Source organism: Argiope bruennichi, chromosome 4, assembly GCF_947563725.1.
Source record: "Argiope bruennichi chromosome 4, qqArgBrue1.1, whole genome shotgun sequence".
NCBI classification, from domain to species: domain Eukaryota; kingdom Metazoa; phylum Arthropoda; class Arachnida; order Araneae; family Araneidae; genus Argiope; species Argiope bruennichi.
The window spans coordinates 114,847,124-114,862,623 of record NC_079154.1 but is presented as its reverse complement, the minus strand read 5'-3'; the positions used below and the strand labels follow the sequence as shown (position 1 = coordinate 114,862,623).

At 33.0% G+C, this 15,500-nt stretch overlaps 1 protein-coding gene across 1 annotated transcript; it reads right to left on the bottom strand.

Moving 5' to 3' along the window:
- Positions 1–744: 744 nt before the first annotated feature.
- LOC129966559 (amine sulfotransferase-like) lies at positions 745–15,174 on the bottom strand. Its single transcript, XM_056081008.1, has 4 exons — positions 15,034–15,174; positions 11,375–11,652; positions 9,551–9,815; positions 745–1,297 (listed from the first exon to the last, which is right to left on the bottom strand). Exons 2-4 carry the CDS (start codon positions 11,634–11,636, stop codon positions 856–858), a joined length of 969 nt encoding a protein of 322 aa, XP_055936983.1. The 5' UTR covers positions 11,637–11,652; positions 15,034–15,174; the 3' UTR covers positions 745–855.
- Between the last annotated feature and the right edge of the window lie 326 nt (positions 15,175–15,500).

Genomic DNA, 15,500 nt, shown 5'->3' with positions numbered 1-15,500 from the left:
GTCTTCTAGTATAGTCCAGCTTCAAAAATGAACATTAACATAACTAAATTAAATGAAGCCAAACAAAGTTACAAGGTAAAAAGTATTCTCTCGAAAAGCACCTTTTCTTGTCAGACAAATTACGGCAATTCGTAAGGACAGTTTTTTTCCCATCAATTTTTAAGCTATTGAATCAGTACTGACTTTTTAACACGATAGTGTTTAAGGCTGGATACTATCTGTAAATTACGTGAGGCGATAGGAATTGTTCAAAATACTCTATAGGGAAGAGTGTTGGACTTAGAGCTAGCAAATGCAGGTACGCTGCCATTTTCAATTACTTGAGTATTAGCAATATTGTTAGAAAAATGGAGTCTTTTCAAGTGACATCAATCGAGCAATCTGTGTCTATTTGATTTTGAAATCCACTGCACAACACATCCATCCACGCAAATCTTCAAAGTATTCCATAAAGTTTAAGAAGTTAGAAATATTTCTAAAGAATTGTTTTGCTTATTGTAACACTGCGAAAAAAAAAACCCTTACTACACAGCTTGTAGAAATATATTTCTATTTTTTATTTTCGCATTTTTCCTATTAATGCTTTTTTGCTAGTTCAAAAGAAAGCGAATTTCAAATCATCGTTCTAGCAGCCAGTACCAATCTGACATCTTAATTATTATAAATAAGAATTTACATTAATTTTAGTTCCTGAATAAAACTTTATTACAATGCAAATATAAGGAAGCAAAAATCAAAACAACATGAATGAAATTTTTTATTTATTTAGAAGAGGACGATTAAAACGCTTGTAGATTTATGATCAATTTTTTGGAACTTCTTTTCAACAACAATAAATGTATATGAAAACATATATTACATATAATTCTTCCACAAATCGGGAAGATCGGTGCCTTTTGTTCTTTCAGCAAATTTTTCGTCCATGCGTCTGCTCTGATCTTCATTGAAGTAATTCTTCCAATCTCCAGTGATACCTTTTCTAATAAAATTTATTCCAGTAGGCTTTTCCTTCGGCTGTTGCTCCGTTGCAGCCAACATTTTCTTCATCGTCTCTGGAAGGTCAGATTTCATAATTTCTTCTGGAGACATTGTGAAAAGTTCGTTCATGCCTTTGTTGAAGCTCTCCTTCATGTGTTTGAAACTACTGTACTTGAGTACGTTCTGTAGCTTTTCGGGGTCCTCTCTCAGCGGCTTGGCGAACTTTTCTTCATCAATAAAAGAAGCCAATTTCAAGACTGATGCTTCTGGATTCTCTTTCATTTGTTCGTAGGTAAGGAAAAGTACGTTGGGATCGTTTCTGAAAGAAAATAAAGATCTTAATCATGAGAATTTGGTGTAGGTATATTTAAAAGAATCAGTAGATTTAATTATGTAGTAGCTCTCATTAACTTTCACACTAAAAAGCATTGCGCTACCTATGGTTTGGATATAGCTGAAATTCTCGTTTCCCAAATACAGAATTTTCAGATTTGTAATATGCAGTAATTTTATTCAAACATAATTTTAAAGCATGTTTAATACTCAGTGATTAATTACATGAGAGATATGATAGAAAGTATTACAACTTTCAGAATTACTTGTAATGTACTACTTGATATTATATAAATTGTAATGCATTATTTATTTTCTTTAAAAAATACACGTTATTTTGAGTTTTGGAAATTATGCTTAAAATATTGTTGGTAAAGATTTTAAGGATAATTTATTGGTTTATCAGACAGCTTATTATATATATTTTTTTCAGTTCCAGCGAATTAATCTTTTCTTTTTCTACAATTTCTCATTGTGAACACCTTCTAATATGTATAATTCACTCCCTAAATATTTCAAGGTTTAAATTAAATCTTATTATCCAAATTAAAATGTATTATTGAATATACCAAAAGTTGGTAAAGCGTTACAAAAATATAGAAGCTTCCTGAATTACAGCTTTATTTTTTTTCCAAACAAGTTAATCCGGACAATTACTTTTTTATATGATGGGAAATCCAAGGTTGAATTTAAGAGCCGATGTTATAACATGTTATTGATGTTATGTGACAATATCAGCATTTGACCTCTGATCATAGATAGATATAAAGAGGGTATAAAGGTTAAAATTGCTTTACAGTTTTGTGATTTATGCCGGGTTTACACTCGGCCAGTTATAAGACGGCAAGTAGGCAGCGCATGCGCAGAAAGGGAGTGATTTATGTTTGCCAAAATTTTATAAGATAGAGTCAGACATTCCATGCTTGGCTATAAATTGCCATTTTGGCGTCTCTGATTTTTTTTTCACTGTGTATCGTATTAAAATGGTGGATATTTACACAAAGTAACACGATAAAATAAAAAAAAAAGGTCAACATACCTCAATTTGGATAACTATAAAAAAGAAATGGCAAATGAAATGAAAAAGAAAAAAAAAAAACACAACCTCACATCACAAAGAACAAAGAGCAAAAAATGTCGAATTAATCTACGATGTGATCAGTTTTTTCATGCCCCCCCCCGCCAAATCCTACAAACGCATGCGCAGTAAGAAAAAATATACCACAGCGGCTTGTAGTCGTCCCGTCGGGACAATTACTTGCCATGGACGGAACAACATTTTTCAGCCTTTCTACGCATGCGCTGCCTATTTGCTGTCTTATAACTGACCGAGTGTACCCGGCATTAATCTAATAGCGAGTACCTATTACTAAAAATTTGATAACAATTACTAAAGTAATGAATATCTATTACTCAGAATAATGGCCAAATATCCAAAAATTTAAAAAAAAAATTTACAAATGCCATGAGTTTCTTTCGAGTATCACCTACATTAATTGCTTTAAGATTGATTTTTAAAGACGTAGATGTCAGCGTGATTCGATAGACATTACAATGTTCTTTATTATAAGCCTTAAAATGCAATAAAAATAACCATTGTTATGCATTACTTAAAGTAATAAATATAATTAATGAATTATTATACATTTCGCATCCATATTGATTTTTCATAAGATGTATGAAGATATGAAACATCTCGAAGTATAATTCCTATGAAGATATAATCATAATTTTTTTTGAAATCAGATACTTAATTTGGGATAAAACGATATAAGTATTTATTATTTAAAATATATAATAATGTTTTAGCTTCATCCTTTATTCCGAGGGTTTTTACACCTCATTCTTAAAAGCAGTATTCCATAGTCAGATCTTACTCCATTTCTAGCAGTTTTAAATAAGTTACTTACACCGTAAATGTAAAATATTTTCGTTCCTAAGTAGGCTAAACATTATCTATTATATAATGTTATAACATGCAGACATTTAGTAAACCGATCTTTGCTTATACTAGATAATTTCCAAAACTAATTTTACCCATAAGTATGATCCAGCGTGAAAGAATTTTGAGAAATTGGCAGTACGGAGCAACTATAACACTGGAATATCCATAAGACATAAATGAATCTATTATTTTCTAGCTCATTATATCGTTTATCATTGTTATAAATACATTTGAATTGCTATACTATTGGCGTTCAAATTTTGAAAACAATTTTCTGGGTTCTTTTTATAATATGTATGGTAAATTAAAACTTATGGGGCAAATACCAAAGTTATGAAGCGTTAGCTACTTTAGGGAATACTGGCAACTAGAAACTTGAAATTGGCAACTTGCGTATGTCTGCAGTTGTGATGTTAGTTGATTTCCCATTCTTTCTTGCTGGGCACATTTAGAAAGATTTTAGAATACAACTTTCGGTCGCTATGAAATCGAAAATAAATTAATGTAAATATCCAAAATATAGAGTAATTTCCGTTTCATTTTTGTTTAATCTAATGGGAAATACATAATAAAAAGCCCGAAAAAACTTCTAAAATTTGGAGTATTTGACTTTTATTCTATAATTTAATATTCATAATTTCATTTCATTTCAGTTTAATTTCATTTAATATTCATATCCAGTCAAATATCCCGGCAAAAAACGAAATGAAAGGTCTTAATTTTTTTTGAATATTTGAAATATTTGAAGATAGCAAATTATATTACGAATAATCTTTTCTATGTTAGCAAGAGCAAAAATTATTTTTTTACTGTAGGGAATCCCATTGATCGAATAGACAACTAATACAGATAAAATACAAAAAATTAGTCTGGTCTGCATTTGCTATTAAGTGACTCAGTGACAGATAGCATTATATTTCTATAGTAGAAAAAATTGCTAGAATAGTCTCGGAATGAAAGGTTGGCTCTTCTACATGAACAGCGACTTCTGTATGATAAGATACTACTTTATTTTAGTAATTATGTGCGTAATTGCCTGCATATTACTTTATGGGCGCAATTAGTTGCAACGCACCAGTCTCCAATGTGGTAAATCCAATCCAGCGTATGGCAATATCTCTCTTATCAATGAGTTCGCTCAGTAGAGAAACTTATTTAAATATCTGTTTGCGGCTTTATATGTGCGATAAATATTTTCGAAATTGCTTGGGATTTGGATTTGGATTTTTTTGGATTTTATTGGCACAAGAGCCATGGTATTGACTAAGCTGCGCCAAACTGTATTTATTTTAGGATTTAAAATATAATTTCAACTTTAAAAAGCAATGTAGAATGAAAAAGATGAAGATTACTTAAATATGGGGGTAAAAACCTACTGATTTCAAAAAAGCAAAAAGATTGGCATGTGGTATTCTATCAAGCAAATGTGAAAATGTGGAGTTGTTAAAATGATATAAACGTTGAGTACTAAAATTTGGACATTCACTGAGAATATGGTAAACAGACATGGTGCAATTGCATTGAGAGCACATTGGTGCCGCTTCTCCAAAAAGTAGATGGCGATGGGTGAATCTGGTATGACCTATCCGCAAACGGGTTAAGATAGTGTCTGCTTTTCTATTTGGAAGACATGGCCAATGTTCAACACGAGGTTTAACACTATGAAGTTTGTTTTCTGTTAACAGATCCCATTGAGTCTGCCATTTTGAGAGGTAGAGCAAAGTTATGTGTTTTTTTAAATCACTCACAGGGATACTAATATTTGCTGTAGAAGTAGCCGATTTGGCGGCACTGTCCGCCTTCTCGTTGCCCCCAATACCTACATGAGAAGGCACCCAACATAATAAAATAGTAAATCCACGAGAGGAAAGTCTATTAAATAGGTTTAAAATCTTTAAGACCAAAGGATGATTTTTTGAATGATAATGAGATGATTTTAGAGACTGTAAAACACTTAATGAATCGGTGTAAATTATATATTTATCTTGCAGACTGTCGGATATTTTTTCTAGGGCAAAAAGAACAGCACTTATCTCTGCTGTGAAAACTGAACAAGAAGCATTGATTTTAAACGAAAAGACTGCGTTTTGGAAAACCACAGCAAATGAGACACTATCACATGTTTTTGATCCATCTGTGTATATTGCAATATAATCATTATAGTGATGCCTATGTTCATTAAAAATTTTTCTATAAATAGAATCTGAAGTGTCAGATTTGGTAAACCCTTCAAATGGATTTAAGTATTGTATATTGGGAATTGCCCATGGAGGAAAAATGTTGTCCAGTTGGGGTGTTGCCTGCAGGTGAAGTAGATTTAGGTCCTTGAGAATATTATGAATTCTAGTAAAATATACAGGTATAAAAAATTTTCGTGCTTCTTGTATTCGAGTTAAGAATGGCCGGAGTTTAAAATTATGAAAAGGATGTTGTGTATTTGATTCAGTTCTAAAATAATAGTGCAGAGATAGTATTTCTCGCCTAAATTCAAGGGAAGTCTCAAAGCAATCAACATATAGGCTCTGAACTGGAGAGGTCCTAAAGGCTCCTGAACATAGTCTCAGAGCATTATGGTGAACAGGGTCCAATTTCTGTAGAACTGTTTTTCTGGCTGACCCGTAAATAACACAACCATAATCGAGCTTGGATAGAACGAGAGCTTTGTATATTTTAAGCATGGATGGTCGATCTGCTCCCCAAGCCGTAGTTGACAAAACTTTTATTATGTTTAATGCTTTTTCACATTTTTTACGCAATATTTTTACGTGAGGGAGAAAAGTAAGCTTCTTATCAAAGGTAATACCTAGAAATTTAACTTCATTTTTGAATGGTATAATTATTTCATTTAGTTTTATTTCAGGATCCATGTGTAGATTTCTTTTTCGACAAAAGTGGATACCAGTAGTTTTTGAAGCCGAAATGGTAAAAATATTGGCATTGCACCATTGTGTTATATTATTTACAGCAGTCTGCAACTGTCTCTCTATAAAATTCATGTGTATCCCTGTACAGGAGATGTACAGGTCGTCAACATATAAGTAACCTTTCACAGAAGGGGGAAGTTGTTTTAAAATATTATTAATTTTTAAAATAAAAAGAGTCACACTTAAAATACTACCTTGAGGAACTCCCTCTTCCTGAATAAAATAATCAGAGTATTCAGATTCTACTTTAACACGAAACTTCCTCAATTTTAAAAAATTTTGAATAAAAATGGGTAAGTTGCCCCTTAATCCGTGGTCATGTAAATCCTTTAAAATACCGAATCTCCAAGTCCGATCATACGCTTTTTCAATGTCAAAAAATATCGCAACCAGATGTTTCCTTTGTAAAAAGGCCAGACGAATATCGGTTTCTAATGCGAGTAGGTTATCAAGAGTACACCGAGATTTCCTAAAACCACTTTGATGAGGATGAAGGAAATGATTAGTCTCCAAATGGTAAACGAGTCTTCGATTAATCATTTTTTCTAAGAGCTTACACATACAACATGTTAAAGCAATTGGACGGTAATTTTCTGGGTTTTTAGGATCTTTTCCAGGTTTTAATATCGGGATTACTATAGCTTGCTGCCAGAGAGTAGGGAAGTACTGCTCATTCCAAATACGGTTGTACAATAACAGTAAAGCTTTTTGGGATTCGACTGTCAAATTTTTAATCATGGAATAGTTAATATTGTCGGGCCCCGGTGAAGAGTCACGGGCACTGGCGAGACATGACTGAAATTCGGAGAAAGTAAAATTGCAATTATAGGGTAAATCAGCTCGAGAATAAAATTTTAGTTTTTGATCTTCAGCTTTTCTTTTATAATTTAAAATTGGAAGAGGATAATTCTGGCTGCTAGATGTAAGTGCCAAGGTCGAAGCAATAGAATTTGCTATGTCTTTAGTGGATGATAATGTTACTCCATTATGAATTAAAAAAGAAGTGTAGCTTGATGTAGAAATACCCGATGCCCTCTTTACCTTTTTCCATAGCTCATGGCTTGAAATCTTAGAGCTGATACTGGATACAAACTTTTGCCATGAAAGCCTTCGTTTTCGACGTTGTATTCTCCTCGAAACTGCTCTAGTCTTTTTAAAATAAATAAAGTTCGACGCTGTTGGATATCTTCGGAAGATGCCCCATGCTTTCCGTTGTGCTTTGTATGCTTGTTTGCATTCGTCGTCCCACCAAGGTTTGTTTTGCTTTTTTCGTTTACCGGATGATTTCGGGATTGAATTATTTGCTGCCTCAATTATAACATCAACTATATAATCTAGTGCATCATCTATGGTGGAGGATTGGATTATATCGGGTTGTATATTAGCTAAAATGGTGAATTTTTGCCAATTTGCTGCATTTAGGATGTATTTGGATGGATGGGAGTGATTGTTCGGGTTGCACCTATTGTCTGAGGCAATCAGAGGGAAATGGTCACTATTATACAAGTCATTATCAACTGTTAAATTAAAGAATGGCAAAAGAGATGGAGAGCAAACTGCTAAATCAACTGAATGAAAGGTTCTTGTAGGGAGATGAAAATGAGTCTTTTCATCTGAATTTAATAGGCATAAATTGTGGTCTGTAAGTAGTTGCTCAATTTGCAAACCACGGGGATTGGAATCGGGACTACCCCAAAAAGGACTATGGCCATTGAAATCGCCCAAAATTATGAATGGTGACGGAAGCTGTGAAATAAGATTATTGAGTTCAGATTGAATAACACGTTCATTTGGAGGTAAGTAAAGGCTGCAAACAGTAATCAGAGAATGCATCTGGATTTGAATAGCAACAGCTTGCAGATTTGTGTTCAGGTTAATAGGCATTGAGGGAACGTGGTCAGCTGCAAGGATAGCAACGCCACCTGAAGTTCGATTATGAATATAATGTTTGGAGAACATTTTATAATATCGGATATTGTGTTTATCCGTCTTGAGGTATGTTTCTTGGAGAGCAATACAGGCGGGATTATGTTTGTTGATGAGATCTTTAAGTTCTGATGATTTATTTAGGAAACCACGACAATTCCAGGAAATAAGAGTGGCCATGACGACAAGCACTGAAGGAAAAGAAAAAGGAAAGCCGCCTAAAGGAAAAAAAAAAAAAAAAAAAAAACTAGGAAGATAAATCTTTATCTTCAGCGTCGCTAACGGACATATCATCATCAGATGGATGGACTTTAAGCAGGGCATCAGTATCATCTTTGACACTGTTAGTTTTTCCGTCTGTTTTATCAGGAGGAATTTTTAAAAAGTCTTCTTTTGTCAGGGGACCGCTTCGAGAAGGGCTAGAAATATCTTGTCCTCTCTTTGCGGCAAGAGCTCGCGCACGTTTAGCTGAGTGTTTTTCTTTAAGTTTTGGAGCCAGATCACTATCTTTCTCGTGCTTTCTAGAATCACGAGCGTTTTTGACACGAGATTTCACAGTTGAATCCTTCTCCGAGAATGAAGATGTTTTCGGAATAGATGCAATTTGTAGTGACGTTATTTCCATATTTAATGAAGTTGTCTCAGGAGGTGCTATTGCAGTATTTTGAGGGTCATTATTGCCAACTGAGGTAGAGGTAGAAGGTCGTTGATCTATTTGCCTAACAGGCTGGTTTGAAATGGTTTGACAAGTGGGAGCAGATGATGAAGCTTTCTCAAATGCTTTTTTTATTTCGAGCAGAGCTAACCAGTCACTTCGTTTTATGGTTACCATATCGTTATTAGCGGTTTGGGTTATGTTCATTAGGGGAGTGCCTATAGCAGTTGCATTAGTTTGAGAATTTTGCTGACTTGTTTGTGCTGAAGGTATAATATTGGTTGTTAGAGCTTCCGAGAAAGAGACACCTGGTTTGGGCATTCTGTCCATTACAATTTTCCTAGCTTCGGGAAAAGATATGTTTTTTGTAATTTTTATTGTTTGTATTTCTTTTTCTATTTTAAATTTTGGACATGATCTGAAATAAGATGGATGTTCGCCATTGCAGTTTGAGCATTTCGGCGTTAGAGCAGAGCTTGGGATACATGTGTTATAATGTTGTCTGGCGCATTTTAGCAATTGCTGAAATCATTTTTGTAAAAAACTGCCAGCCAACTTTGCTGTATATGAACAATTAACCTCATTTCATGTTTGTTTCTAGTATTTTTGCCTCAATGCATTCCTTTCCTCATAGATCCCTTAATATAAATATCAGTTGTAGTATTCACTACAAACCTAATGATTGCCCAATGAGCTCCGGATCATTTTTTATAAATACTATTCAAGGACCTATGTTTATTCCCCCATGTATGCAACTGATATATTTTTTACAGATTAAGATTTTCTTACCTGTGTTCATACCATCCCATGAGATGGTCGAAATAATCTCCGTAGTCGATCTTTCCAGAAAGAAAAAGTTCGAAGAACTGGTCGAATGTTCCTTTGAATCCGTGGCCTGGAATATTTTTCATGTGGTGATAATATGAAACGCAGCAATCTTTAGGATTTCTGGTAACATAAATGTACTTGGCTTTATCAGACCATGGAGTCAAATGGAAAGGGAGATGAATCTTTAAAGCTCCAGGTCTAGGCATAGTTTCTGCTGCTTTTGCACCTGATTAGTAAATATACAAGAGAAAGAAACGATTTAATTAATACGTATTATAGTTATAATAAGTAATTACATGATAAGGGCTTGTCTGAATAAAACTATTACAGTTTTTTTGGGGGGGGGAGGGCAGGTTGATCTGGAGGTAAGATCTAAGTATTAGGCCCAAAACTCGCAAGTTCGAGATCACGCTCCTCCAAAAATACGTCGTTTAAAAGACTTGAAAGCAAGATACATCAGAGGCATAGGTTAAATACCTATAAATTGATATGTCATTGTAGCTTGGATAATGTTTCTATTGCTCAGGTATCCACTTCATCATCCGTTCGCTGTTCAAACAAATAAGATATCAATAACAAGTGTCTTCATATAGCTTCAAACTTCGGATTAATGTAAAACAAAAATCAATGATGTTACGTATGGAATAAATATCACTTAAATCTTATAGGAAATATATACAATAATGCAAGCCATAGACTGGATGGATGTATCAGTAAAATTCGTGTTGTTGTTGTTTCTTATGGCACTTGGCACAGACAAGCCCGCTGTTAGGAAGACAGAGATTTAAGCCGGAAGGGGAGCGTCTCTTGTTTTTATAGTAGCGCCAACTAGGGCCAAGAGTACGACTTTGCTAATCACGCATCACTCATTCGCTTGCACAACCCCTTTTTACATGAGGGCACATTCACACATCTCACAGATAGAACAACGGAAGAACAACCATGCCCAAACCGGGACTTGAACCCTGGACGCCCAGATCGCGGGGAAGGTGCGCTACCCGATGCCAGGACGCTGACAGTAAAATTCGTTTCATCAACATTAAAAAAACTAAGATCTGAGGTCATGTAGTTCTGATATTGATAGAATTACAAGTGTTTTTTTTTTTTTTTTACTTTCTTCTGAAATTCTGGATTTGTGAAAGTCCGAATTTGCAGAAAGAATGCACAAGTCCCTTTCCTATCGCTTAATTATGAGTAGAGAGCTTTGGTAATAAGGACAATCTGGTATAGTTATCAGCGCATTTACTGGTGGGGACAATCCTCCTCAATTCGATAAGGATGTCATTCCTATTTTATTAATAGAAAGCATAATTCAAAACCGTTTGGGACATTACATGATGGATACACTGCTGTGAGTATATAATTAAGGTGAACATAAATTATGCTATTAATGAATATTTACCGTTGTAGCGGTTACATTACTCTACTACCTTCTTTTTGGATACAACAGATGGCGTTACCTTATTAACATCAAGGTATATTTCCCATGATCCTACTTGGGAGTCATTATTAGATTGGATTCTAAGTGAGTGTCGTGTATTTTCGTGCTCGTGTTTGTTTTGTCTTGTGAAATGGGAAATTTAGAAAATAATCAAATAATTGTTCCTGAAACTCGTCTATTATTTTCATTTACATCATAATGAAGTTATAAATAATCTCGTCCATCTACACTGTTTTTTTTCCTCTGAAAATTCTAATGCATTTTTAGGTAAAAGAGGAAAGAAGCAATGCATTGAGGAAAAAGTAAACAAAATAAATGGATCTTACGAAATATTAATGATTTACCTGTTATTTCCAGAAATGGCGCAGCATTGAAAAATTCCATCTGTGTATCTGCAGGTTTGCCAAGTCGGAAAATCAGCAGTGCAATATGTTGAGTCCATGTGGTTCCACATTTGGGATAAGTGACAATGAAGACGTCATCGTCTCTTGGTTTGTACTGGACGACGGAACGGAACGCATCAGCCGAGAACATGGCAGGAAGTTGAAATCCATCCACAAACTGCGACGCAGGCATTTCAGAAGGTGAAGCCATTTCCCCAGACATGATTGATGCCTTTTACCTATCGTAGAATTAAAAGAAAGCGTTTCTTTCAAAAAAGGTGGTGCATTTATTTGAACTCCAATATCAAGCATTTAATGCATGATGGTTCAGTTTTTAAACCACTTAATTATGAAAGTATATTTTTAAATTTTAGTTAAAAAAAGATTAATAGATTGGTATGTTGATTTAATTCCTATATTGTTTTAATTTTAAAGTGAATGAGATTACATCGTTTTTTTGTCGTATCACGGAACGTTAATTATTAATTGGGGTTTACACTCAGCCAGCCACAAACATCCAGTGAAAACACGCATGCGCAGAACCTGTACAGTAAGCAAGTACTTGTCTCATCGAGACAAGAACTTGCTATTGTCCACTCTCTCTGCGCATGCGTAATATTCCTTCTGCGCGTGCGTGACTTATTGGAAAGTTATAACTGGCTGAGCTTGAATTCACCTTTACTTACTGAATTTTATTTAGAGGATTTGGACTTTGTTGTTCTTGAAGATATTTTAAACTCCTTTTTTCAGAGATTTGTCTGAGTGGTTCCAACCTGGTGAATATTGATTTGAGAACTTGTTTCATGAAAGTGCTCACTGGTGTTTGAGAGGTCATTACTTTGCATTCTTTTCTTATTATTAAAATAATTTAGATACACTCTTTGTGAGCCCCCCCCCCCACCGAAAGACAATGATTTTCTAAAAAAAAATTGGGGTTCTATGGTCATTTCCGAACTAGAGATCAACCAAATTTTTCAAGTTATTCTGCAAAAATAGTAGGCTAGATAAGTGATAAATAAAATATAAATTATATACTGTTAATATGTTCTTACCCTTATTGCAAGATTTTTCTCTACTAATAACAAAATTAAATGCGTGTGCGTGTTGGATCACTACAGACTGCAGCATTCGACTTACAGTCATTAAACTTGGCACATGTATTCCTTGGAGGTTGAAAAAGTGCACCCTGGAGAGATTTTTCCAAAATTTTAATTAATTTTAATTTATTAAAAATGAAGCCTTTTTCGTGTGTGTAGTTTTACGCAACAATAACTTCCGAAAATATTACAGCACAAAAATGAATTTCCCACCGTCTCAAAACTTAGAAAATTGTCTTTTTAATTATACCAGCTTAAATCGTATACATTTTTGCTGAATTTTCTCAATTTTTAAATTTTTTTTTGCCCTAACAGATTACATTGTTGTCCGGAAGTTCAAATCGTTTTCATTATTTCATCAAAATAATTATTAAATCGCGTGATTTTCTCCCATTCTTGAAAACTAAAGAAGAAGGATTCTGCTTCAGTTTACACAGTTTATAAGATAAATAAAAAGATGAAGTTGCATTAAGTGAAATTCACAATATAGAATAATCGGATATTTACATTTTTAATAGCTTTACGATGTCCCGAGACTGGTTTCCATTAGAAAGAGTTACGTACACAATAAACTGAATTAAGCAAGAGAGTTAAAATAATACCGCTTTAATGCCTGAAAGTTTTTCAGAATCATGGAGATTAAGTTATATTTAAAGGATTTAAATAGCATTCAGTAGGAACAATAACACCGGAAAACCATCTTGGTCGCCAAAGCTGATTAGAAGTTTAATTTCTATCTTTACCAATAATAAAAAAGAATATGTGTGTTGGTGCTCTACAGGGCAAATCACTGAACTTAGAGCAACAAATTTTTGAAACAAAAATTCTTGAAAAAGCATGGATGTACACCTTTGAGAAGTTTTCCTGAAATTTTTAGCCTTAAAGAGCTTTTATTAAATAAAAATCATGTGAAATTTTTGCGTTTTTCCGGGACAATTTTCAAAAACATTACAGCGTAAGAATGATTTTTACATCATAACTTAAACAAAATAAAAAAATGTTTTTTTTTTCAGATACTGCTTTAGATGTCAATATAATTTTTTTCAGATATTTTTTAAATTAAAAAAAATTGAATGTATTTTATAATAAATCATCATGGTTGCAGTGGAACTATGATTTTTTTATTGTTGCCACAAATATCTTCAAACGATATTTTTTCCAATGTTAGTAATCAAGGATAAGAAACTTGATATCCTTGATTACTAACATTGATTACTACATTACTAAAAAGAGTATAATTTAAATATTATACTCTTTTTAATATTTAAATTTCTATTTATAACATGGCTTTAATAAAAAATTTTAATTTGTAGTAATTGCAGATAGAGTTTACCTTCAAAAATAAGCAATGATGAATTATTTTTTTTATAGTTTGTACATTTTTAAACATTGTTGCTCTTTGATTTTGATAAAAATATATTGATGCTGTTTAAGTTTGAACAATTTGTAGTTTCGATTTCTTATTTTAGAGAATTAAATTTTTTTATTGAATCACCAAATAAAAGTTCTGTGTGATATTACAAAAGGAATGAAGCATATTGCATAAAAATATCATAAACTGAATGATTCCACTGATCTTTATATATTTTATCAACAAATTTCAATTCCATTAATAAGATATTGATTTATTTGTAGTTTAGTTATTTCCTATATTAAATTAAAAATCAAATTTGAGATAATCAATAGAGGGAATTGGGCGAGTGCATAACATTATGAACCGAAAAAATATAAGATTTCTGGAATAGTATTACTTATATGTTTATTATATATAATTTAAAAATGCTTTACTGAGGTAACGATTAAGGTTTAGCTATCACTGAAATTTTGCACGTAACATTTCATCTATTTGTTTATTTTTTTAAAAAATGAACACTTTAAAGAAATCCCATTTACAGCATGCATTACAAAATATATGTCACGAACGAACGACACACACACACACACACACACACACACACACACACACACACACACACACACAACACACACACACACACACACACACACACACACACACACACACACACACACACACACACACACACACACACACACACACACACACACACACACACACACACACACAACAATAGTTGCAAGTAACGAATCCTAAAAAATTTCGTAGGAATTAAAAAAGTATATATATTTTGTTTAAAAATATAAATAAACATATTAGCGATTTAAAAGTTGCGGTTTCTGTGTAATAAAAATTGTGAGTGATTTGAAAGTTGAATACATCCAAACTTAAAAACATAAAAACAAAAATCATAATCTCTGTGAATTAACTAGACGTCAGAGGCGATTAATAAATTTACTGAAACATTCTTCACTTATATTGTTATCAATTTCCATTAAAGTATTTTTTAAAGATTTAATAACATTAGACCTTGATAAAAAAATACCTTAAAAATTTCTTATTTGAAAATTTAAAAATTTTATTTATGCAAAATTGAATAAAAGCAAAACATGAATTTTCCAACATGAATTTTGAATTTCGGTGAGATAAGCAAAAAATTTACGTACTTTTGTCCTAAAGGCGAGTTCGGTATTCGAAAACTATACTTCGAAGAGTTTTAAATTATTGTGGCAGATAGGAAACTCCGCTTCATTTTATTTCCTTTTTCATCTTATCTTATTGAAGTTTATCGCCTGACTTTGGAGGTCAAATGACATCCTTTCATTTTTCGTCAAAAGCTTTATCACTTGTAAAGCAAAAATACTACAGGATGAATGTTTGAATGTAAGTTATCTCAATCGATTGAAATACAATTATCATTATTTTTTTACTGATGCAACAAATACAAAACAACTAGAAGGCTGATGCAACGTCTCCAAAAGGGTTAAAATTTTGTCTGAAGTGAATGAGACTACAGATGTGTTACACGAAACAATATTTTAAGACACTAATATAGAAATTTTTTAGAGACAATTAATGATACGTCAAGAGGCTGATGCCAGAAATGTTATTCTTTTAGAAATTTCACGCTGCT